Genomic DNA, 22,656 nt, shown 5'->3' with positions numbered 1-22,656 from the left:
GTGTGAGGCCCTCAAATGAGGAAAGAAGCAAAGACCTTCCCTTCCTTCCAGGAGACATCACTCACAATGCACACGGTGAAGGCGTCCAGGCTCAGGTTTCAGAAAACTTCCCTTCGCGCAGCAGCAGCCCAGATGCTTCAGTGATTAGCTAAGGCTGGGGAGGTGTTCTAACCCTTGCATATTTATTTTCCTGTGAATGTTCATAATGAACTTTTCCCCATCTTTGTCATAGTTAACTGTACAATATTATCTGCTTTCTTGTCTCGTATACATTTAAACAGGCATTTCAAACACCCTGACAGCTGTTTTATTTCATCTCATCTCACTTACTAGTTGTCTTATGTAACAAAGTTACCTGAGGTTGGAGAAACAAGCCTTTTTTAACTGTTTAAGAAGTAATTGTATTTGTCTTATGTATTATCTTTTCTTTTTCCCCCAGAGATTTATGGAGAACAGCAGCATAATTGCTTGCTACAATGAACTGATTCAAATAGAACATGGGGAAGTTCTCTCACAGTTCAAATTAAGGTATGTGGCAAAATAGGATGAACACGAGGTTCACCGTTCTGTGGCCAAGCTTGTCTATCCTCAGGCTGAGGGTCACAGTAGAACCCCCGAGATTCTGAAGCTATTGAACAAGTGATGGTAGCTGCTAAAAGAGAGTCTAAACTGGGAGCCCTTTGGTATAATGAAATAAATTGGAAGCGTTTCTTCTTTTGACAGTATTTTCCACTATTTACAGCAGTTTTAAAATTATACCCTAGGAAAAGTACTGTTTAACTTCTGTACAATTATATGGAGATTAAGAATAGCCTTTGAGGATTAGTACTTAGTACTTGCAACATTTATAAATTCTTACTTGGATTGGTATAGATGCACCCAGGGGTATCTTTCATGCTAACTACGGTAATTGTTACCTATTTGTGATAGCAGTTGCCTGAGGCCTGCTTGTGGCCTCAGTATGCATGAGGTATCTCCAAGAGCGTTTTTGGGTCTCTGTGTGCATATCTGGTGCTCATAGCTTCTCTGTGGTGCTCACTTCTGAGATAAATGGATTCTCTCGCTGTCTGGGTGGCAGGATGCTCCGCTTCTGGGGCTTCTTGAAATAGCTGAGTTCTAGCCCATGCCTGCTTTTGCTCAGGCTCTGCTCTGGCACACTCTCAGGACCCTGATTTCCTCAACCTGTCCCTATAAGCAGAGAGAGCAGGGCAAAGAAGAGGCTCAGGGCAGCTTGCAGCCCCTGAGAGGCAAGTCTCAAGGGGCTGCAGGCTACAGGATGCCAGAAGGGCCCTGGCTCCTCTCTCCGGCAGACTGAGGGGTCACCTGGCTTTCAGTGTGTGTGTGCAATGCTAAGCTGCTTCAGTCATGTCCAACTCTGTGCAGCCATATGGACTGTAGCCTGCCAGGCTTTCAGACTCATCGAAAAATAATTAAGATAGCATCTCTTTGAAATGGCTCTATTTCTTACCTTGATTACTGAATTTGCTTTCAAAGAGAACAAAACCCTTTCTAAACTTAACTTTTCTGGACCATCCTCTGTCCCTTGAAAGAAAAATGGATGGGCATGAACCCACAGAGACCTCTTCTGTGGTTCACCCTGCTCAGGGAAGTCAACTATTTGGTGGCTGCTGCTGCTGCTAAGTCGCTTCAGTCATGTCCGACTCTGTGCGACCCCAGAGACGGCAGCCCACCAGGCTCCCCTGTCCCTGGGATTCTCCAGGCAAGAACACTGGAGTGGGTTGCCATTTCCTTCTTCAGTGCATGAAAGTGAAAAGTGAAAGTGAAGTCAAGTCGCTCAGTCGTGTCCGACTCTTAGTGACCCCCATGCTTCTCTGTCCATGGGATTTTCCAGGCAAGATTACTGGAGTGGGTTGCCATTTGATGGCTAGAGTGGGGGTAAACAGTCCCTTTTGCTCTTCTTAGAGTGGGGGTAAACAGTCCCTTTTGCAGTCTTAAACAATTGAGAATCTCAACCCAGTGGGAGTTCTTTGGTAAGGAAAATAAATCCCTTGGTTTCTTTGTGTCCATATATTTATTAGCATCAGGGAACTTCATAGAATTTCTTAGGGAAACCACATTGCCTTTACTACAGCAATTTATTTTTAATTGTACTTTAATTGTTTTTATTCCTGGGGGTCTCTTCTGTTTTTATGGAGAGTGAAAAAGACTTTGTACTTTTATTTTAGATGTTTTCACAATAAATAGGATTAGGAAAAGAGAGATTTCATTTTGGTTTAATTCTTCAACAGTTGTATGGTCTACCACAAAAGTGAACTGCAGACACCTTACTGCTTTGATCAGTAATTCCCTCATTTTATTTTAAATGACGGCCTGAGTTTTCCTAGGCAGCAGGAAGTATGATGGCATGCTGGGGGCCAGCGTGAGGAATCCCACCCGTGACAGGGTCATGCGGAAGGAAGCCTGACAAAATGCAAGGACATGATCAGATTTCGGGGGTTCCCCCTGGAATTTCCTAAGCATCCACCCCCCAAGACCAGAGTCTGCCTGCTTTACTGTGTTATGCTTTCCACCTACTCTTCTGTAATTAACAGGGGGCTGTCCCCCCACCACCTTTTTCTGGAAAAAAAAATTATTTAGAGCTTTTAGATAATAAATCTCCTGGGCATAATACGAGTGTTTCAATCCAAAAACCCCTCTGATGGCTTTCTAGCCTGCCTGCAGGACTCGTACAGCTGCGCATGTGATTGCTTACAGTCTCCTAACCTTGAGAGGCACAGGAAGCTTAAAACATCCTAGGAATGCAGGGGCTTCCGAGGTGTCAAGATCATTAGAATAAAACTGATTAAGCATTTCATTGTTGAGCCAATACTTGCTGCCAAATTTTCATATCCTTTATTTTTAGATATAGTTGGTATATAGAAAAACAAGTAGGAGACCTGGTATTAGCAACATTAGATCTTTGAGTTAAGTACCTTCTTTGTTATAACCCACTGCGCCTTTGTTCTATAGAGACGTAACTTTAGTGCTTTAAGGAGATGCAGATTAAAGAAAAACACTTTAGGGGAAACGAAATTAACATTCATTAAGGAAGAGAGCCAAAAAGTGTTAGTAAGTCTCTTGGCCAGAAGATAATGTAAATCACGTGAGACCTTTTGTATACAAAAAGGTGTACAGAAAGAGTCTGGGCTGTTAACGCTACATAATTTTGTATTACCCATTGATCTCTATGTACAATCAAAAAGGTATAAAAGGCCTTTCTAGACAATAGAGGTGGGGCTGGTTATTGGAAGGACTGGTTTCCCCCGTGTCTTCTCTTTACTCTAATTTCAGGCTGAATTCCCATCTGGGGCGTGGAGGCTCACCATGTCTACTTACTTGTCCCGGCTTCTAAGATCTGTAAGAGAGAGAGCCCAAGGCGGGGCTCTCTCTGATATTCAAACGGGTGCCGCTCGCCTAACGTAGATTGTGCAGGCTCCTTGTCTGGAACTTCATTGGTTTTCCACGTAGACCAAGTTAATCAGCCTCTTTTCTCCACTTAATTTTCCTACTACACTATTTCTTCCTAATCTAATCTTATATTTCTATATTAATAAGTAAATAAGCTTTCCTCGCCAACGCCGTCCCCGCTTCGAATTCCCTGGATCCACCGGGGCTGGACCTCGGCAATGGCACAGGTCAGAGGTCAGAAGGTACCTCGTCAAGGGGGAGTGGGGCAAAGGCAGGTCTGGCAATTTGAAATAAACATCCGCAGGCAGCACTGGAGCTAAAAAGGAAAGGGCTTTAGGTTATCGTGCTGATGAAATCTGCTCAGAGCCAGGGGACTGAGAACTTCTCAAGGACTCACAGATTCAGACCTCGGCAAGATTCTAAGCACCTAGCACTGTGCAGGTCCCTTAACTTCTCACCCATCAGTGCCTGGAGCCTGTTTGCAGAGTTGGGCTCATTGTAAAGGTCGTGGTGAAATGCCTTGAGTTCTTAGTCCAAATCTGCATCATGCTGGTGAATGGGCCTAGCCCAGCAGCTGCAGTCCCAGGAAGGTGGGTTTACTCAGAACCCTAACTCCCTCATCTTCTGCACCAGCTTCAGCTTGGCTGATAGGAAGCCTCGCTTCCCAGCCACAAGCAACCTGCTTGGGAGCAGCCCCTGCAGGAGGGAAGGGAGGCAAGTTCTCTGCAAGAGAAGACAGAGGGGGAAGGACTAAGTGGTCAGGTCCTTCTGATGCTGTTTGGCTGGTTGTACCTCAACTATCTTCAGCTCCCTTCTTGTATTTTGGAGAAGTAGCGGTGGGGTGTGTGGTTTGATTCTCCCTAGGCCTAGTGGATGGGAGAGACAGTGACCCTCCATGGTCTCTCCAGCTCCTTAGGGTACTTCAGGACATCTAAACCATCTACCTGCACCCCAGGGGCTGACAGGCAACTCTGTGACTTGCTGTTGATAGGGGAAATAAGGCTCTGTGTTATACAATGCCAGAATAATTATAGTCTAATTATATAATACTTTTCCCTGCAATTCCACCCCCAGCTGCAGCTAAATATGTGACTTACTAGCATTCAGCAAGGACACGCTGTACTGCATGGGTAATACTGGATGTTGAAGGCAGATACTTCTGTCCAGTCTTCTTGGATGCTGACCATATTTACTTAACCAAGAAAAAAGATCATGTAATCAAACATAAGATACCTAATCTAGAAATTCCATTATATGAGAATAACTTTTAAAGATTGAACAGAATCATGCTTCTGTGTACATGTGGTGGATTGCTTTATTGAACAGAAGAATTCATGAAAGGGGAAATGGCTAGGGAGACAAGGGAGAACTGATGGCCGTTTATCACTTATGTTCTTGTGCTTTTTTTTGTCATGAAAAGAACTATGTTAACCAAAATATCAGTAGAATTTGGGTGTTTATTGGGAGTTTAAGGTGATGTGCGTACTAAATCGCTTCAGTCATGTCCAACCCTATGGACTGTGAGTTTACACTAATGAAGGATGATCTATTGTTTCGTCATTAGGCAATCTGATACCCATTGTCTAAGGCTTATACCTGGATCAGTTTATTTTACTCCAAGTCTTAAGACAATAGCAGTCCTCCATTTTAGAAAGAATCAATTCCTGATGCACAAACCTCGGTATTCTGTAGAACACTACACTTCTCATTACCAACTGATGTTTTTAGAGCACTTTATCCTCACGTGGGCTCTGCGTGACAGTCGTGTGTTACAGGAGTGGAAACCGAGCTGTGATGGCTTAAGGTAACCAGCCTGTGCTACATCGCTGCCCAGGAGCGGTGCTGGCTGGTGGCACGTCCATGACTTCCTCCCTGCCACTTCCACACTCCTGCTGGGATGTGAGTTTGTGTCCAGAACCGTCGCCCTTCATGCCACCACCTTGCACAATCCATCCTACCCTGGTTCTACAGCCTCGGTGTGTGTGTCTCAGAGGGGTGTGCATGTTTTGTTGGAGTAGATTCTAGAGTCCCTTTGTTAGGAACACAAGAGATCGTGTAACAACCCAACCAGCCCAGCACAGCTGACAGAGGAAACACTGAGAGCTGGAGAGACTCTTGGCACCGTCACGGGTGCCTGATATGTAGGCGCCGGTGCTGGAGCAGAATGCAGGCACCTGTGTTAAGTCAGACGCACTCTGCACACCATCGTGGCACCGTGTTCCCTGTAGACTTTCCACCTGTTGTTCAGTCACTCAGTTGTGTCAGACTCTTTGTGACCCCATGGACTGCAGCACGCCAGGCTTCCCTGTCCTTCACCATCTCCCAGAGTTTGCTCAAACTCATGTCCATTGAGTTGGTGATGCCACCCAACCATCTCATCCTCTGTTGTCCCCTTCTCCTCCTGCCTTCAATCTTTCCCAGCATCAGGGTCTTTTCCCATGAGTCGGCTCTTTGCCTCAGGTGGCCAAAGTATTGGAGCTTCAGCATCAGTCCTTCCAATGAATATTCAGGGTTGATTTCCTTTAGGACTGACTTGTTTGATCTCCTTGCAGTCCAAGGGACTCTCAAGAGTCTCCTCCAACATCACAGTTTGAAAGCATCAGTTCTTTAGCACTCAGCCTTCTTTCTGTTCCATCCATAGTCTCCCGTCCATACACGACTACTGGAATAATCATAGCTTTGATATACGGGCCTTTGCAGGCAAAGTAACGCCTCTGCTTTTTAATACACTGTCTAGGTTTATCATAGCTTTGTGGCATTTACCTGCTTTGCGTGGATCTTCATGGACAACTAAGAAAATGAAGGAGAAATGGTTACATTACCAGCACTTCTTGGCTTTTCACAACAATATTCTATTTCTCTGGAGCTTTTTCTAACTTTTCAACTTCTCAACCTGAAGACTACAAAAATACATTCGCATTGCTGTGTTATATGGCTTGTAAGAACAGAAAAATTAAGCTAAATTTCTTCTACATGAAGAATATTAATAATTAATGGAGGAAATTTAATTCTCAAACTCTAGGAACATGATTCAAAGTAATTACTTCATTTTGCTACAGGTTTATTTAAACAGAACCATCAGCCAAATTGATTTAAAGCCTAGATTTACACATGGCAGTCCCATACCATTCGTCGCCAGGGACAGTAATCTGCTGGTCCTGCCAGTATACTTTCACTTTAACTATTGATAAAGATCTGCTTTGTTCCATGGGGCATGATACTCACTGGAGAGTGAGTATCACTCTCGCTTTGCAGTGAACATCTGATAGATATATTTTGGCAGCTGGAGCTAAGATCTTGTACGAAAGCAGCCTCTTGAATTGACAGAAACAGTCATACTTGGAGGTGGCTGTTTACATACTTAATTGAGCCACACAGGTACTTTAAGAAAATACTTGGGTGCGAGGGGAATGTATCATCTGATCAGACGTGTTAGCACTTCCTTATCCAGCTCCCAAAGCTAAGGAACTAGCCCACACAGACTTGCTTTTCTGTGTGGGACTGCTGGAGACCGGGCTTGCTTTCCCGTGGTGCTGGGCTGGGTACTGGACCCAAAGCCCTGAGCACACTCGCGATGAGACCAACTCTTACTTGCTTCTTCCTGAGATGTGGTGCAGTAATGACTTTGGTAACAGTTTTAAAGTCCTCCTTGATTCTTTTTCACATTATAAGTGATCATGTTTACAAATACAGCATTGCTAACAGTATACAGCTCATATTAGGTAAGCTGTAGCAACTTACTTTATTTTTGGTTTTAATTGAAGTATAGCTGCCGTACCATATGTTACAATATGTGCTGTGCTTAGTTGCTCAGTCATGTCCAACTCTTTGTGACCCCATGGACTGTAGCCCACTGGGCTCCTCTGTCCATGGGATTCTCCAGGCCATGTCCTCCTCCAGGGGATCCTCCCAACCCCGGGGTCAAACCCAGGTCTCCCACATTGCAGGCAGATTCTTTACCGTCTGAGCCACTAGGGAAGCCCAAGAATACTGGAGTGGGTAGCCTCTCCTTTCTCCAGGAGATCTTCCTGACCCAGGAATCGAACTGGGGTCTCCTGCATTGCAGGTGGATTCTTTACCAACCGAGCTGCCAGGGAAGCCCCTGTGTTACAATATAGTGGTTCATAATTTTGAAAGGTTATGCTCCATTTATAGTTATAATAAAATATTATACTGTATATCCCTATAGCTTATTTTATACCTAATAGTTTGTATTTCTTTCTCCCCTCTCCCCAGTGGAAACCACTAGTTTGTACTCCATATCTGTGAAATTGCTTTTTGTTATATTCACTGGTTTGTTGATTTTTTTAGATTCCACATATAAGTGATATCATATAGTATTTGTCTTTTTCTGACTTATCTCACTTAGCATAATGCCCGCCAAGTCCATCCATGTTGCTGCAAATGGCAAAATTTTGTTCTTTCTGTGGCTGAGTACACATCAGAATGGATAAAGTACACATCTTTATCCATTCATCTGTCAATGGGTACTTACGTTGCTTCCATATCTTGGTTATTGTGAATAATGCTGTTACGAATATTGGGGCATATGTATGTTTTTGAATTAGTGTGTTTGTTTTTTATGGATGAATACCTAGGAGTGGAATTGCTGGGTCATATGATGGTTCTATGTCATATGGTAGTTCTGTTTCCAGTTGTTTGAGAAACGTAGTTTGGAGCAATTTGAATAAGAAAATGCCTTATGCTGTTGGGCATCTTGATTGAGTGGGGTTTATGTTCCCCTCCGCTCACCTCCATCACGATAACTTACTGTACCTACCCTCCCACACTGGCGTCTTCATCTCTGTAGTGACAGGAACACCACCCATCAGTGGACTGAAATCCTTCATTTTCCATGCAGGTTGCCTTGCTACTATTGAAAGCAGTTCTTGGTCTGATGTTCCAGATACACTCATGAGAAAGTATAGGTTAGGATTAACTTTTCTTCTCACCAACAGCCTTTGAAAGCTTTAGAGAACAAAGAATTATTTTGAGATCTTGCAAATAATATTAAGTACTATGTCTTGAAATCTTATATTGTCCCAAGTACTTTGAGACATAGCTCACAGAAACTATCTATGTTGAGTCTTACAACAAAATTTAAAGAATCTGCCGGCAATGTAGGAGACCCAAGTTCGAGCCCTGGGTTGGGAAGATCCCCTGGAGGAGAGCATGGCAACCCACTCCAGTATTCTTGCCTAGAGAATTCCGTGAACAGAGGAGCCCAGCGGGCTACAGTCCCTGGGGTCACAAAGAATCAGACATGACTGGTCAACTAACACTTCACTTCATTTTGTAGATGAGGAAACTGGGACACAGCAAAGAGAAAATATTGCCCAGGGCCCCATAACTGGCAAGATACTGAACCAAGTTTTACCCAGTTTTTTCCTACTCTCTGCCTTGTAAACAGTTCAAAGGAAAATGGCAAAGTTAGATGCTTTATGAGAAAAAAAAGAATAATGTTTTAAGAGTTTATGAGAAGAAACATCTGTCTAGTAAATTAACATTTTTGTGGGGGTAATGTGTAGGAAAGCCTTCACTGGACTTGTTTTAACAGCCAGCATGAATAAGAAAGCTCTGGAAACTAGGCACATCCTTCCTGAGTTAAATGGCAAGTAGCTTATTGTATCTGGAGTTGCTCTAGGTTGTAAGGTAGCTAGAATGTTACGTGAGAAATTGAAGTGATTTTAAATATTCCAGATATACAAGGGAGGTCATCAAGAATAGTGCCCACCTGGAGACCTGTAAAATGAACCAGGCAAGAGGAATTCTGCCCTCTTTGCCTTTCATCAGACAGTGGGTATAGTTGAAAGAAAAGTACCATAAAGTCTTCTTAACTAAGGTCATCAAAGTAAGAAAAGAAAAAAAAAATGTTTCTGTGTCTGTTGCAAAAGGCCAGAATACCTCAGATCCAATATGGGTTTAATTAGGTTTTCCAAGCTGATGGGGATGGGCTTCTCCGTGACATTGCTGTGAATGGAACAGCAGAATGTCATTGACGTAGAACACGGGTGCCTCCGAGGCCGGCTTCTGCATGTCTCTTCCCTTGTGTCAGTATGAAGGTCTCATCCAGCACACACAGAGGTCATGCCATGACCCATGACCAGTGGCTGGATAGATCTCTTCTCTTTGTGTGATATACATAGAAGTATCTGCTATTGTTTGTTTATTTCATTTGAAAGGCTAGGTTTCTTTTTTTTCCCCCTCCAAAACAGAATATCGAAAGGTACTTGGTTTTAATGAATCTCAGGAACTGTCTGCTTTGATAAGGCAACAGATGAAATGCTCATGGTTTTCTCGCAGGACTAACGTGAATCTTCTGCAACTTTCAGGGCCTGTAATTCAGTGTTTACAGCATTAGACCACTGTCACGAAGCCATAGAGATCACAAGCGATGACCACGTGATCCAGGTACGGGAGCACCTTTTTTTCTTTAGACATCAAAAGAGAGCCTTTCAAGTCTGAGCCACCCTTCTCTGAGCACTTTGCTGTGATCCTCACATTTCAGCACATTTTCTTTGGAGAAACGAACATCAAAGTATGCAAAGAAAACTGATACTCTTCGGCTGAGAATTAGATACTCAGTGGGAATAAAAATTAGTTCAGATCAGAACCTGCGATTTCTCTGACAGAGATGGGGTAAATTCTTTAGACTTTGCGGAAAGACATTGTTTATACCAAAGTATGTCAGAACCGTAAATATTTATAAATGCCTTGGGAACAGAATATTATCAGTGGTCCTCATTGATTTGCCTACAGTTGGTATTCCAGTTATAAAGCATTCTTATATAATATACAGGCTTCCCGGGTGGCACTAGTGGTAAAGAATCCGCCTGCAATGCAGGATACTGGGGTTCGATCCCTGGGCTGGGGAGATCCCCTGGAGGGCACAGCAACCCACTCCAGTATTCTCATCTGGAGCATTCCATGGACAGAGGAGCCTGGTGGGCTACAGTCCATAGGGTCCCAAAGAGTCAGACACAACTCAAGTGACTTGGCGTGTATGCTTAGATAATATTCTAAGTCGTCTTCCTAAGAAAATGAGATTGGCAGACAAATGTGTGTGGAAATAAAGTTGTCTTATTATTTTTGGAAGGTAGGAAATCCCATGGACAGAGGAGTCTGGCAAGCTATAATAAATCCATGGGATCACAAAGAGTCAGACGTTATAGGGCAACTAACACTATAAGAAATTTACACTTAGAAAATATTCTGCAATGTAGACTCTGCACTGATGGGCACTGGCCTGCCGCCCTTGGTCTGCATCGTGGCACTGAATGTGAGAGCCTCGCTGCCCTTGGTAGAGACAAAGACTGTGTCCAGCACACCGCCCACGACAGCCTCTCATGTGCTTTCCTGTGAAACAGCCCACTGCCCACACAGACACCCCACTCCCACCTGGGGTCGGTGATAGCAGTCACCCACTGTGTGGGCCCAGTCACCCATACGCTCAGGAAGTTATCTTGTTTCCCTTCAGGAACCCCATGAAAGAGACATACAGTAACACAGATGGGGAAACCAAGGCCCAGGAAGGCCAAGGAATTCCTCCAAGGAAAACCCCGGTAATAAATACTGGAACCAAAACATCCACCCATGGCTTTCTAGCTCCGGAGCCTTCCCACCCGGTTCCCTGTTTGGCTGCGTTTTTGGACTTTGTTTTGCTGGCTGTCCCATGACGCGGGTCTAAAGGCTTCCTCATGATGCTGCCTGTCACTGGCCCACCTGCCCGCGGATCTGCCCTGAACTAGAGAAATCAGACATGTTTCTGTTATAGACCTGGCACAGATCCACTTCCACCTGGACTCGAACAGTCAGTTCTGTTCATGAAACACGTTTGTTTTGCACCTCCCTCTCTTTTTCTTTCTTTACAAGAGAAAAACAGAAGTTTCTTCATATATACTTGCATACCAAGGAGATATCCAGGGAAAAAGGAGTGAACTCACACCTCCAGCTTTTACAGGGAAGCCAGGGCGTGGTTTTACTGATGAGGAGAAGGGGCTTTCTCTCTCTACCAGCTGTAGTGTTGCAGGCAGTCCTTTCACAGATGGACGAGTCCTTCCTTCTCCAGTTAGCTCCTGATGGTCAGGAAATCTGCATCTCTGGGAGAGGTGATAGGCCCATGGTGTCACAAGCTGTGAATCACTGGCAGCCTTTACCTGAAAGAGGAAGGAGCAGGGGCTGGGTATGGTGGGTGCCTGGTTAGGGGAATCCTTGTATTAAAAGGGAAACTGTACTGATTGCAGCGTTTCCCTTGGGGCACCCTCTCAGGCCCCTTTACAAGCCTGCCAGCATCCTAAACATAACACTCAAGCACAAGGAGGAAGTTGAAGGGAGGACATTATATATAAGGGGGAAATTTAAAAGGCCTTTGTGCCATAGATTTTAAAAGGTGTCATCATGAGTGAGTTACATCATATATGTTCTTTTTCAGTACCAGAGTCCTTCTCGGGGCAGTTCCGCTTCTCAGGGCATGTGTCTCTTAGTGAGGTGGCAGAAGCACTTGACATTCATAAATATTCTCTCTCTCCCTTTCGATCCGTTGAAGCTGTTTGCTTCAAAACACTTAAGTGGTGCTTACCATGTGCCAGACACAGTACTTAGCATTTTCCACATGCTCGTTTATCTCTTAAAACAATTCTGTGAAGCAGGTACTACTGTCCAAGCCATTTTACAGATGAGGAAACTGAGGTCCAGAGAGGATCAGTCAGCTGCCCGTGGTGCTGGTGATGGACAAGAGCCAGGGTGTGAACTTGAGTGCCTTGGCTCCACAGTCCGTGTCCTGGAGCACCTGTTGCATTGTGAGGTCGCCTGGCACGAATAGAGGCCTATGACTCCTACCTGTATTTACAGCCTAGTAGCCAAAGCAGGGTAAACACATAGGGAAATATGAGCATTTGGCCAACAAATAAGGAGAACAATACATTATCAAGTATTATCCATTCCTCAGCTATTTACTGAACAGTCCTGAATATCCAAAGACAAATCTGAAGTAACCTTTGCCCTTGAGGATTTTCATGTCTAGTCGGGGAGAGAGAAAGAAAAGAATTTAGGTCCAGTGTAATAAGGCATCAGAAGCCTGCACAGGATAGGGTGGGAGTCGTCGGAGAGGCACAGGCTCCGACTGGGTAGGGGCTTAAGGACAGCTTGCTGGGGGCGGGTGGAATTCGGAGTTGGCATGACCAGGAGGTGGGGAAGGGCCTCTAGGCGGAGAGCAGGTGGGCAGAGTCTCACAGGTTGGGAGACAAGCCCAGGCCACCTAGCTGCAGGCAGGGCTGGGCCGGGGGACTGTGAGCCCGACCTGATGAGCAGGGGTCCTGCTGCCCGCCCAGGGAGGGTGGCGACCACCGCAGGAAAGTGATAGAAGGTCAGTGAAGACAGTCTCACCGCCCCTTCCTCTTCGGTGACCCCTGGAAGTCCTGAGAGCCACCTGCCAGCCCCTCCTCCCAGGTGCCAGCCCCTCCTCCCAGGGCGGACGGTGCTAGTAGAAGCCGGCTTCCCCAGGGAGCAGCTCCCCACGTGTCCCTGCATCACCGTGTTCCCCGCTGCTGCCATCCCCGTGGAGGGCAAAAGTGATTCCATGTGCAAGCAGCACGTGGATGCTAGTTACGCCCAAAGAAATCCGTGACCCAGATGCAGTGTGCCGACATCCTCCCCACAGTCCTGTTGCTTGTCCCCTCCACTCAGCTGCTCATCTGGTGATTCTGTTCTTTGAGAAGACATGGGAGGCTGTGGACAGGAGCTGGGAGGCAGCCAAGGTGATAGCTCTAAATTCCAGGGCTCTGGACAGAATTTTGGAAAGAAGCTTCTGAGTCTGCCCATCCCAGTATGTGCTCGGTGGGGACGATGCCTCCGGCCTGCTCTGTGCCCAGCTGCGAAAGGACTCCCTCCTGCGCAAGGTTTTTAACTGAATTTATGCTTCAGTTAGACCAGAAGTGGCCCCAAGGCATAGCATTGGTTAATAGACAGTGGCAATTATCTATTGCTATTATCTAGACATGAGAGATCCAATTGCTTCCTTGCAGAAATGTGACTGATAGAAGGCATGACCTGTTGAGTGGAGTTCTAGTTAGTGTTTTTTTAAGACTTTTTTCTGATGTGGACCATTTTCAAGTCTTTATTGGATTTGTCACGATATTGCTTCTGTTTCATGTTTTGGTGTTTTGGCGGTAAGGCATGTGGGATCGAACCCGTCCCTCTAGTTAATTTTTATGGGTTCTTTTTTTTTCTACGTTTTTCCTTATTTAATGGGCAGTGGGTGATGAATAAGGCTCACTGCAAGCTGGCACTAGTAGATAAAGGTTTCTTGCTGTTTTTACTGCTGAAGAATTTCTTCCAGGTTCCAGAGGGCCCAGGGTGCTGGGATGGCAGAGTGAGCGCATTGCTGGTCAGGAGGGAGCCTGCCCACTGGGGTTCGGGGACTCGTCCAGACCCATATCAGAGAACGCTGGCCCAGGGCACGTTTTCTGTGCCCTGACAAGTGTTCTGCGGGCACACAGCATCCTGTCCTGACCCATACCCACTTCCCATTCACAGTATGTCAACCCAGCCTTCGAAAGGATGATGGGCTACCACAAAGGTGAACTGCTGGGGAAAGAACTCGCCGAGCTGCCCAAAAGCGACAAAAACCGGGCGGACCTGCTCGACACCATTAACACCTGCATCAAGAAGGGCAAGGTGGGTGAAACCAGACCCGTCCACAGACTGCGCCCGACTAATATGTCATCCCTCTCACACGGGCTTCCTTAATGATATTGCAGTTAAGTGAAAAATCTCTTAGTTTGTAAGATGAGTTAAAATCTGAGTTAATTTTGGATAGCAGGCAAATCTGGTGCTTATCACGATGACGTAGAATCTGAAAATTTTATACAAGGAAACTTCTTCCTTTGTGTGATTACGTCTCACCTGTGATGGCTGGAAATTCATACCTATCTCCAAGCAGCGTTCCTCCCAAGGTTTAGTTTATCCAGTGTTTGAAGGACTAGGATTTAGTTATCGGTATTTACATGTTTCATAGGCCCACTTTTCAAGCTTTTTTTTTCTTCTATTCTTTTTACTCATCACAGTTGAGTAGGGACATACAGCTCCCTCGTCCCTACCTCCTCGGCGTCTGTCCGGCAGCCTCCTCTGCATCCCAGCAGATGAAGGCAGTGGTGTGGATGCAGTGGGCATTTACGATAAGCCCTTCCTTCCAGACCGCTGCCCTTGGATCTGGAGCTACCTGGGCATTTTCTTGGAAGCATTCAGATGCTTTCTCTGATGTGAAGGAGTTCGATAGCTTTGCATTTATTCACTGGGGGACCATTTTATGGGAATACAATAAGTTTGGATTATATACGATGGCCAGAATTAATAGGAGAATATTAGGGGAGAGAGACCAAAAAGGAAGCAGGAATATTGCTGGAAGAGTGCTGCCACCCCTGGTGGCCCCGGCCTGCGCACCAGTTGGCCTTCCCATGTGAGTATTTGGGTGAGAAGAGGCGGCAGAGCATCTCACGTCCTGATTCAGCCACTTCCTCCCAGAAGCAGTGGAGGTGCCACAGGCTCCCCCTGGAGGCCGCCAGGCTCTTCGTCCTGCCCAGCTCCCCAGGGTCTGGATGCGGGAGAAACCTCATACTCCCGTTTGCCTCATCCATGGAACCTCCCAGGAGCCAGACTAAGCCCAGAGAAGGCTTGGCTGGAGGCCCCAGAGGATAGTAGCAGGGGAGTTGAGACAGATTTATAACCACGTTTTCTACTTCCTCATGTGGGCAGATTAGTTCGCGTCACTGAGCCTCAGTGGACAGATCTGCAACTGAAGGGTGATGAATACCAGGCTCGCAGGTTGTCATAAAGACCTCAAGAGAGACCTCAAAGAACTCCTTGACCTGGTGCCACCACACCCATGGGGCTGAGAGCCCAGAGCCTGGAAGGGGCAGCCTGGCGGTGGCTGGGCTCGATCCCTGTGGGCCTTGTGCCCGTGAGTCTAAGCCTTGTGTAGCCAGCACCACGGTGGGCGCAGCTGGCGAGCAGTGTCCTGTGGGGTGTAGGGAAAGTGCGTGGGCATGTCACTGCTGAACGTGATGAGACCCTCTGCAGGAGCCGCTGAGTACCTGCACGGAAGGATCTTGAGAGCTCTCTTTGTCCGTGTAGGAGTGGCAGGGGGTCTACTACGCGAGACGGAAATCCGGCGACAGCATCCAGCAGCACGTGAAGATCACGCCAGTGATCGGCCAAGGAGGGTGAGCGCCAGCTCTTAGCCTCTGCTGTGTGAGGGGCCCCTGTGGGCATCGGGTTTGTATGTGGGAAATGCAGGTGGGTTCAACCCACCAATACAACAGCATTGGGTGTGTACGTCACGCGTGCCGAGGCCGCCTCCATGCAGCCACTGAACAAATCGCCCCTCTTCTCCTGCCTGCGGGCCTTCTGAAGCCTCAGCCCAACTGTCCACCTCCGCCTGGTTGTCTGTGGTTGTCCCCACGCCCCAAGGGGCCAATTTCTAGACCTTCCCTTGTCATCACTGCAGCTACAGAACTTCGAGGCTCCCTGCCTCAGCCCCGCCTGGGAGCCGAGCTCCTCTCCTTGGGGTACCGGCTCTGTGATGTTTCTCTCCAGGCCTCGGGGCTCGTTCACAAGGGGAGGGAGCACGAGGGTCAAGCTTAGGAGAGAAAGGTGTCTGACCAGAAGCTGAGGCAGCTGGTTCCACGTAACCTCAGCTTATCAGAGGAGCCTATTCATTTGTAGAGAAACAAAGAAAATATGCAATTTCTTTCCCTTCTCCCAGCTGTTTTGTGAGAAGGTTTATGGAGCCAAACAGGACCCCTAACAGTACCCCACCGAGGAGGCTTTGTAAAGGAGCCTAGAGTCAACCAACCAGCCTCTTAGTATAGGTGTACAAGGTACACACGCTGTTGAGTGACGTTTTGGAAGAAGAGCAGTTACGGTGTGAATAACCAGGAAGGAGAGCCCTGACTGTGACTTACTGTGTGTGTGAGAGTCACTCAGTCGTGTCCGACTCTTCACAACCACATGGACTGAAGCCCACCAGACTCCTCTGTCCAAGGAACTCTCTAGACCAGAATACTGGAGTGGGTTGCCGTTTCCTCCTCCAGGGGATCCTCCTGACCCAGGGATGGACCCCAGCTTCCAGCATTGCGGGCAGATTCTTACCGTCTGAGCCACTGGGGAAGGTTGGAGGGGATTCTGTAGCCAGCAAAGTGTCTCTAGGCTGCTTCCCCTCCGATTTCACTTATTGGGTAGTTTTGAAACTGTTCCTGCTCAGTTCAGAGGCCACTGTCCCATGTTTCCTGCCACTCTGCTTCCCTCCAGGTGGCGGAGGCACCAGCATACCCAGAGCGGGGGTCACTAGCTTGCAGAGAAAGGCCCCCGAGGGCCGCCCACCCCCGCCGCAGGCCTCCGCGGGGCCGTTCCCAGCAGCAGTCAGAACTCAGGGCCACGCCGGCCACTGGTCATTGTTTGCGACTTCATCCGGGGACTGTGTTTTCAACCTAAGATGCACTTGTGTGTTGTGTGTGACCAGAATTATTAGCTTACAAAGCAGAGGAGACCATGTTACTGTTCGGTGATTTCTGTCAGGATGAGTTTTTCTGATCTTTCTGATTTTACGGGTAAGAACGAGAAGTTCTGTTGTCCAGAGGCAGTGTTCTTTCCACCCCCCGCCACCAATATTTCCCCCCAGTGAACTATCAGAAGAAAGTCTTGTTGGGTAGGGACATTTTACCTCTTCCTATTTACTGAAGCTCAATACAGAATAATCAGCATATTCAATTCTCTCTTCCGAGTCCTCCAGAGAAAACTGAACCAAAGAGAGGCAGAATCAGAGAAGAGGTTCCTTACTGTGAAACCTAACGTGGCCAGTGGAATTCTAGCTGCTCTCGAGAAGAGTCTGCCTGGAGCTGATCTTTGTGTAGCACTAAGGCACCTGCTGTCTTTTCCGTCTCCTTGTGGTGATGACCAAGACCACAGGCTGTCTTGGGATTCTGTCCGTGACCTTAAAATAAGAGGACTTTTCTCTGCCCTGAAAAATGCCATCATGCACTATGACCAGGCTGTGAAAGAATGTGGCATATTAAATACAAAAATAGCAACCATGGACTTTGGCCAGTGTCCAGATGAGTCTTGGCCTTCTATATAAGCTATAAAAGTGTTCATGTCTGCAGAATTAAAACCCATTTTGTTAGGCGTAGCATTTCATCCTGTCACCAAGGCTGTCTAGGAGCCAGCCCTCAGGAGTCAGTTAGAAATGAAGTATCCATTAAGGGAGTGTTTCGGAGCCAGCTATGATTAAAAGGAGAGCCCAGCTTTTGAAGGCAGGTATATGTATAAAAAACGATGCAGCTTTGATTGATTGAGTTTTACTGGAATTTAAAACCTGCCCCAGAATGGACCCTGGAGTTTTACTTAAAGATTCTGTGGATGTTTTCGTTTGCTGACTTGTTGAATTGTCTCATATCTGACTCACTAACCACGGATTATGTATGTTATTAGGAAAATCAGGCATTTCGTCTCCCTCAAGAAACTGTGTTGTACCACTGACAAAAACAAGCAGGTAAGGCGTTCAGTGTACTCCACATGCTTTGTCAGAGTGGCCGTGCATCCGTTACCCTCTCACCACTGCTGTCTGTCTGTCTTTCTCCGTATCTACGGTAGTTGCCAATTTAGAGGCTTTGGGGCAAAATCAGGCCCTTAGACAAATAGTAAAAGAAAAGATTCTCCAGCAAGCCTATGCACTTTATTAGTAATGCTACATAGGTTATGATTTAGCTTGTGACTGAACAGCGCAGGACCAATATATTTAATGAGATCATAAAATGTCTTTTCTTCCGAATAAAAGCAGTTCTAATTTTCTACCTTAATTTCTTACATGAAAAGTATATATTTATTTGAGCATTTCACCCCTATAAATTCATGTCAAAACCAGAAATCATTTCCAATTAGTACTGCGATTTTCTTTAACCATTATGTCATGCAGAACAATCGGAGAAGGCACTGGTGACCCACTCCAGTACTTTTGCCTGGAAAATCCCATGGACGGAGGAGCCTGGTGGGCTGCAGTCCATGGGGTCGCGAAGAGTCGGACACGACTGAGCGACTTCACTTTCACTTTTCACTTTCATGCATTGGAGAAGGAAATGGCAACCCACTCCTGTGTTCTTGCCTGGAGAATCCCAGGGATGGGGGGAGCCTGGTGGGCTGCCGTCTATGGGGTCGCACAGAGTTGGACACGACTGACGCGACGTAGCAGCAGCAGCAGCATGCACAGCAATATATTTGAGTGTTTTCTGAAGTAACGGAATTTTAATAAGTTGCTGTATTTAAGGACTTTGTTTAGGTAGCTGTATCATGGAGAACAGCGATGGTGTGTCATTTTTTCTTTTTGATTTAAACTTTAGTACCGGATTGTATGTATTTTCGCTTTATGCTTTAAAGTTCATTGATTAAAAGCTATTCAACAAACATAATTACCAATGGTCTATATTATGTAAATTTCAGTACAACATAGCGATTCACAATTTTTTAAAGGTTATAGTCCATTTATAGTTATTATAAAATATTGCCTATAATCCCTGTGTTGTACTATATATCCGTTTAGCTTATTTATTTGATACCTGGGAAAAGGAAATGGCAACCCACTCCAGTACTCTTGCCTGGAAAATCCCATGGAGGGAGGAGCCTGGTAGGCTACAGTCCATGGGGTCGCAAAGAGTCGGACACGACTGAGCGACTAATCAGCAATCAGCAGTTTATGCCTCTTAATTCCCTGCCCAGTTTTCCTCTCCTCCCTTCCTGTTTCCCACTGGTAACCGCTAGTTCTCTTCCCCTGAGTCTTTCTTTTTTGTCCATTCATTTTATTTTTTATATTCCACATACAAGTGATATCATACGGTCTTTCTCTGCCTTGTTTCGCTTCACATAATACCCTCCAAGTACATCCATGTTGTTGCAAATGGCAAGACTTCATTCTCTTTTATGGCTGAATAGTATTCTACCGTGTGTGTCTGTGTGTGTGTGATCTACGTTTTAAAACCTTTCAAACATGGCCTTTGACTTAGATGAAGATTTTAACTGAAGGGACAGTGTCTGTCAAGGCTATGATGGGCTTCGGGGCATAATCCCTTTCGGGTAGCATGTCGGAGACCTGGGAGGTGACTGGGGTCAGGAAGAAGCCTGGCCAGGCAAGTAAACTATAAAACTGCAGACGAAAGATTCCTGGGCTCTTCCCAGTGAGAAGGTGGCTTCCGAGGACACAGGCTGAGTACAGTGAGCTTCCAGCTGGTGTGTAAACCCTTGGAAGGTGTCTGTGCTCATGCTGCTTTAGAAACTAACGATTCAGTATTTGTATATATTGTGAAGTGATATATATAAGTAAGTCTAGTTAACATCTATCACCATATATGGTTACAAGTTTATTCTTTTAATGAAAATGTTGAATACAAGCTCTTGACAAATTTCAAATATGCAACGTGGCATTACTAACCATAGCCCACGTTATACACCACATCCTCAGGACTTGTTATAACTGGAAACCTATACTTTTTGACCGCCTGCATCCCGTTCACCCACACCACCCCCACCTCTGGCAACTACCAAACTATTGTCTGTATGAGTTTGAGTTTTTGTTTGAGACTCCAGGTATAAAGGATAACATATTGTATCTGTCTTTCTCCACCTGACTTACTTCACTTACCATGGTGCCCTCAAGGTCTATCCATGTTGTTTCAAATGGCAAGATTTCCTTCTTTCTTGTGGCTAAATAATATTTCATTGTGTGTGTAGAAACCACATTTTCTTTATCCATTCAGCCATCCATGGGCACTTGGGTTGTTTCTGTGTCTTAGCTATTGTAAATAACGCTGCAGTAAACATGGGGTGTATATATCTTTTAGAGCTAGTGATTTTATTTCCTTTGGATAAATACCCAGGAGTGGAATTTCTGGATCATACGGTAGTCCCATTTTTAATTCTTTTAAGAACTCCTCTGCTGTTTCCTATCCTGGCTGCACAAATTTACATTTCCACCAGCAGTGCACAAGGATTCCCTTTTCTCAACATCCTGGACAACTCTTGTTATTTGTTTTTTATTTACTTTTTGGTAATAGCCATTTTAATGAGTGTGAGTTTATATCTCCTTATGGTTTTGATTTGTATTTCCCTGATAATTAGTGATGTTGAAAACTTATTTGTGTACCTGGAAGTCTTCTTTAGAAAAAATGTCTGTTTAAATCCTCCACGCATTTTTAAAATTGGATTGTTTGTTTGCCATTGCTATTGAGTTGTATGATTTCTTTATATTTTTTAGATGCTAACTCCCTTGTCAGCTATGTGATTTACAAATAGTTTCTCCCATTTGGTATGATATCCTTTCATTTTCTTGATGACTTTGTGTAGTCCCAATGAATTATTTTGGGGGTCTTTTTTTGCCCTTGCTTTTGCTGTCAAAAAAAATCACTGCCAAGACCAATGTCCAAGGAGCTTATCTCCTACGGTTTCTTCTAGGATTTTCATGATTTCAGGTCTTATGTTCAAAACTGTAATCAGTTTGAGTAGATTTTTGTGTATGGTGTAAGATGGGGTTCAGTTTCATTCTTTCCCGTGTATGTATTTAATTCCCAACATCATTTACTAAAGAGACCATTCTTTCCTCTTTGTATGTTCTTGGCTTGTCATAAATTAATCGACTGTATGCATGTGGGTTACATCTGGACCCCTTGGTCTGCATCGGTAGGTACGCTGATCTATGTGTCTGTTTTTACGCCAGCACCATACTGTCTTGACTACCACGACTTTGTAGCACAGTTTGGAATAACAAAGTGTGATACCTCCAGCTTTGTTCTTCTTTCTTAAGAATATTAGGAAAGCATTCCAGAATAGCAAAAGCAACCATGTACTTTTTGGAAAGATTTAGTTCAACATAAAAATGCCTCCATCAGCATAGCTTCATCTGGAATCAAGCGGTTTTCACTAAACACATTATTGACTGGGGGATTTTCGTAGAAACTGATACCTGTGGTGTTACTACGTCTCCAGTCAGTTATGTGTTAATACCGTAAGTCCATGCAGAGAAGCAAGTCCTTGGAGACCTCTGAGGAAGGAGGGGAACTGACTTTCATAGGTTAAAAAAAAAAATTCAGCCTCCAAGTTTAAGCATTGAAGGCAGAAGCATGAGGTCTACGTGAGAGGTGAAATGGGTGCAGGGAGAATCATAGGACATCCTGGTGGCTTTTTAGAGACACAGTAGTGAACCCAGGCATGGCAAGCCAGCACAGGGGCTGTGACACCACAGTGCAGGACACAGGCCCACTGGGCTCCTTCACGCCTTTTCAGAAATGAGTCAAGTCAGCCCAGACCCAAAACCAGTGCAGCCTCTGCCACTAGCCAGGCCCTGCTCCTTCTCCTTCGCCACGTTCTCCTTTAGTGAATGGGACCCGTCTCCTCTTATCATTCTCCCTGAAGCTCCATGTACCCGAATTCTGCTGGACATCCATGGCCCAGCCCCAGAAGCATCCAGTTCCAGCTCCGTCCTCAAGCCCCTGAAGAGCCTTCTTTGCTGTGTGTCATGCCCACCCTTATGATGCCACCCGTGTGCCTCCCTGCCCTCTTCTCTCCAGCAGGGTCCTTGGGCTGTGCTTGTCTTTGTGTGCCGTGCCGCCTGGCACTTAGTGGGTTCCTAAGCTGTTGGTGAGCTGGGATGGACTTGAATGTCCTGGTCCTGGCTTCTTGCCACCTGTAAGCTCTTCCTGCCTCTCGGGGTGAAGGCGAGCCCTTCGCACAGGACTTAGGGATGCAGAAGAAGAGGGGCCACCTCCTCTTTTCTGAGGCTCGAAATAGAAATGTCTTTACTGCCATAAATTAGCTGCTGTTCTGAGAAGGGTGAAAACGCGGGGCTCAGATGTCCTGAGCCATTGACGTCACCTAATGATGCTGCACTGGCCTGGAGGGACACTTTAGACTTTCCGATAACAAAGGATTTTTATATCTCTGGCCAGCCATGGTGTTTTTCCTCCTCATCAAAGGAGGCAGCAGTGAATAGTGATGGGTCTGTGACAGGAAGGCTCCCTGGGGGGTGGGAGCAGCCCGTCTACAGGCAGCTCCAGGAGCACTGCTTTCTGGGGTTTAGCCCTGACGTCAGAATCCACCCATGGGTCTGCGTTTTAACAAAGGATGAAATTGGAAGCCAGGCTGCTGTCTGCTGGGGGTGCTTGACATCAGCAAAGATCTTTTTTCCTGGATCTTTCCTAGAAGCACAGCCCA

General features: G+C 45.9%; 1 protein-coding gene across 2 annotated transcripts in view; it reads left to right on the top strand.

Moving 5' to 3' along the window:
• The window catches only part of PDE8B (phosphodiesterase 8B), a 258,404-nt gene that overhangs the window by 172,537 nt on the left and 63,211 nt on the right, over nucleotides 1-22,656 (top strand). For both annotated transcript variants that reach the window (XM_018053688.1, XM_018053689.1), the window contains exons 6-10: nucleotides 440-528; nucleotides 9,741-9,819; nucleotides 13,942-14,082; nucleotides 15,538-15,626; nucleotides 17,893-17,953. In XM_018053688.1, the coding sequence (XP_017909177.1) occupies nucleotides 440-528; nucleotides 9,741-9,819; nucleotides 13,942-14,082; nucleotides 15,538-15,626; nucleotides 17,893-17,953 (459 nt within the window). The remainder of the gene's footprint in view (nucleotides 1-439; nucleotides 529-9,740; nucleotides 9,820-13,941; nucleotides 14,083-15,537; nucleotides 15,627-17,892; nucleotides 17,954-22,656) is intronic.

The sequence above is a fragment of the Capra hircus genome, chromosome 10 (assembly GCF_001704415.2).
Source record: "Capra hircus breed San Clemente chromosome 10, ASM170441v1, whole genome shotgun sequence".
In the NCBI taxonomy this organism is placed as follows: domain Eukaryota; kingdom Metazoa; phylum Chordata; class Mammalia; order Artiodactyla; family Bovidae; genus Capra; species Capra hircus.
Note: the sequence above shows the minus strand (reverse complement) of the source record. Positions and strands in the feature narration are given on the sequence as shown.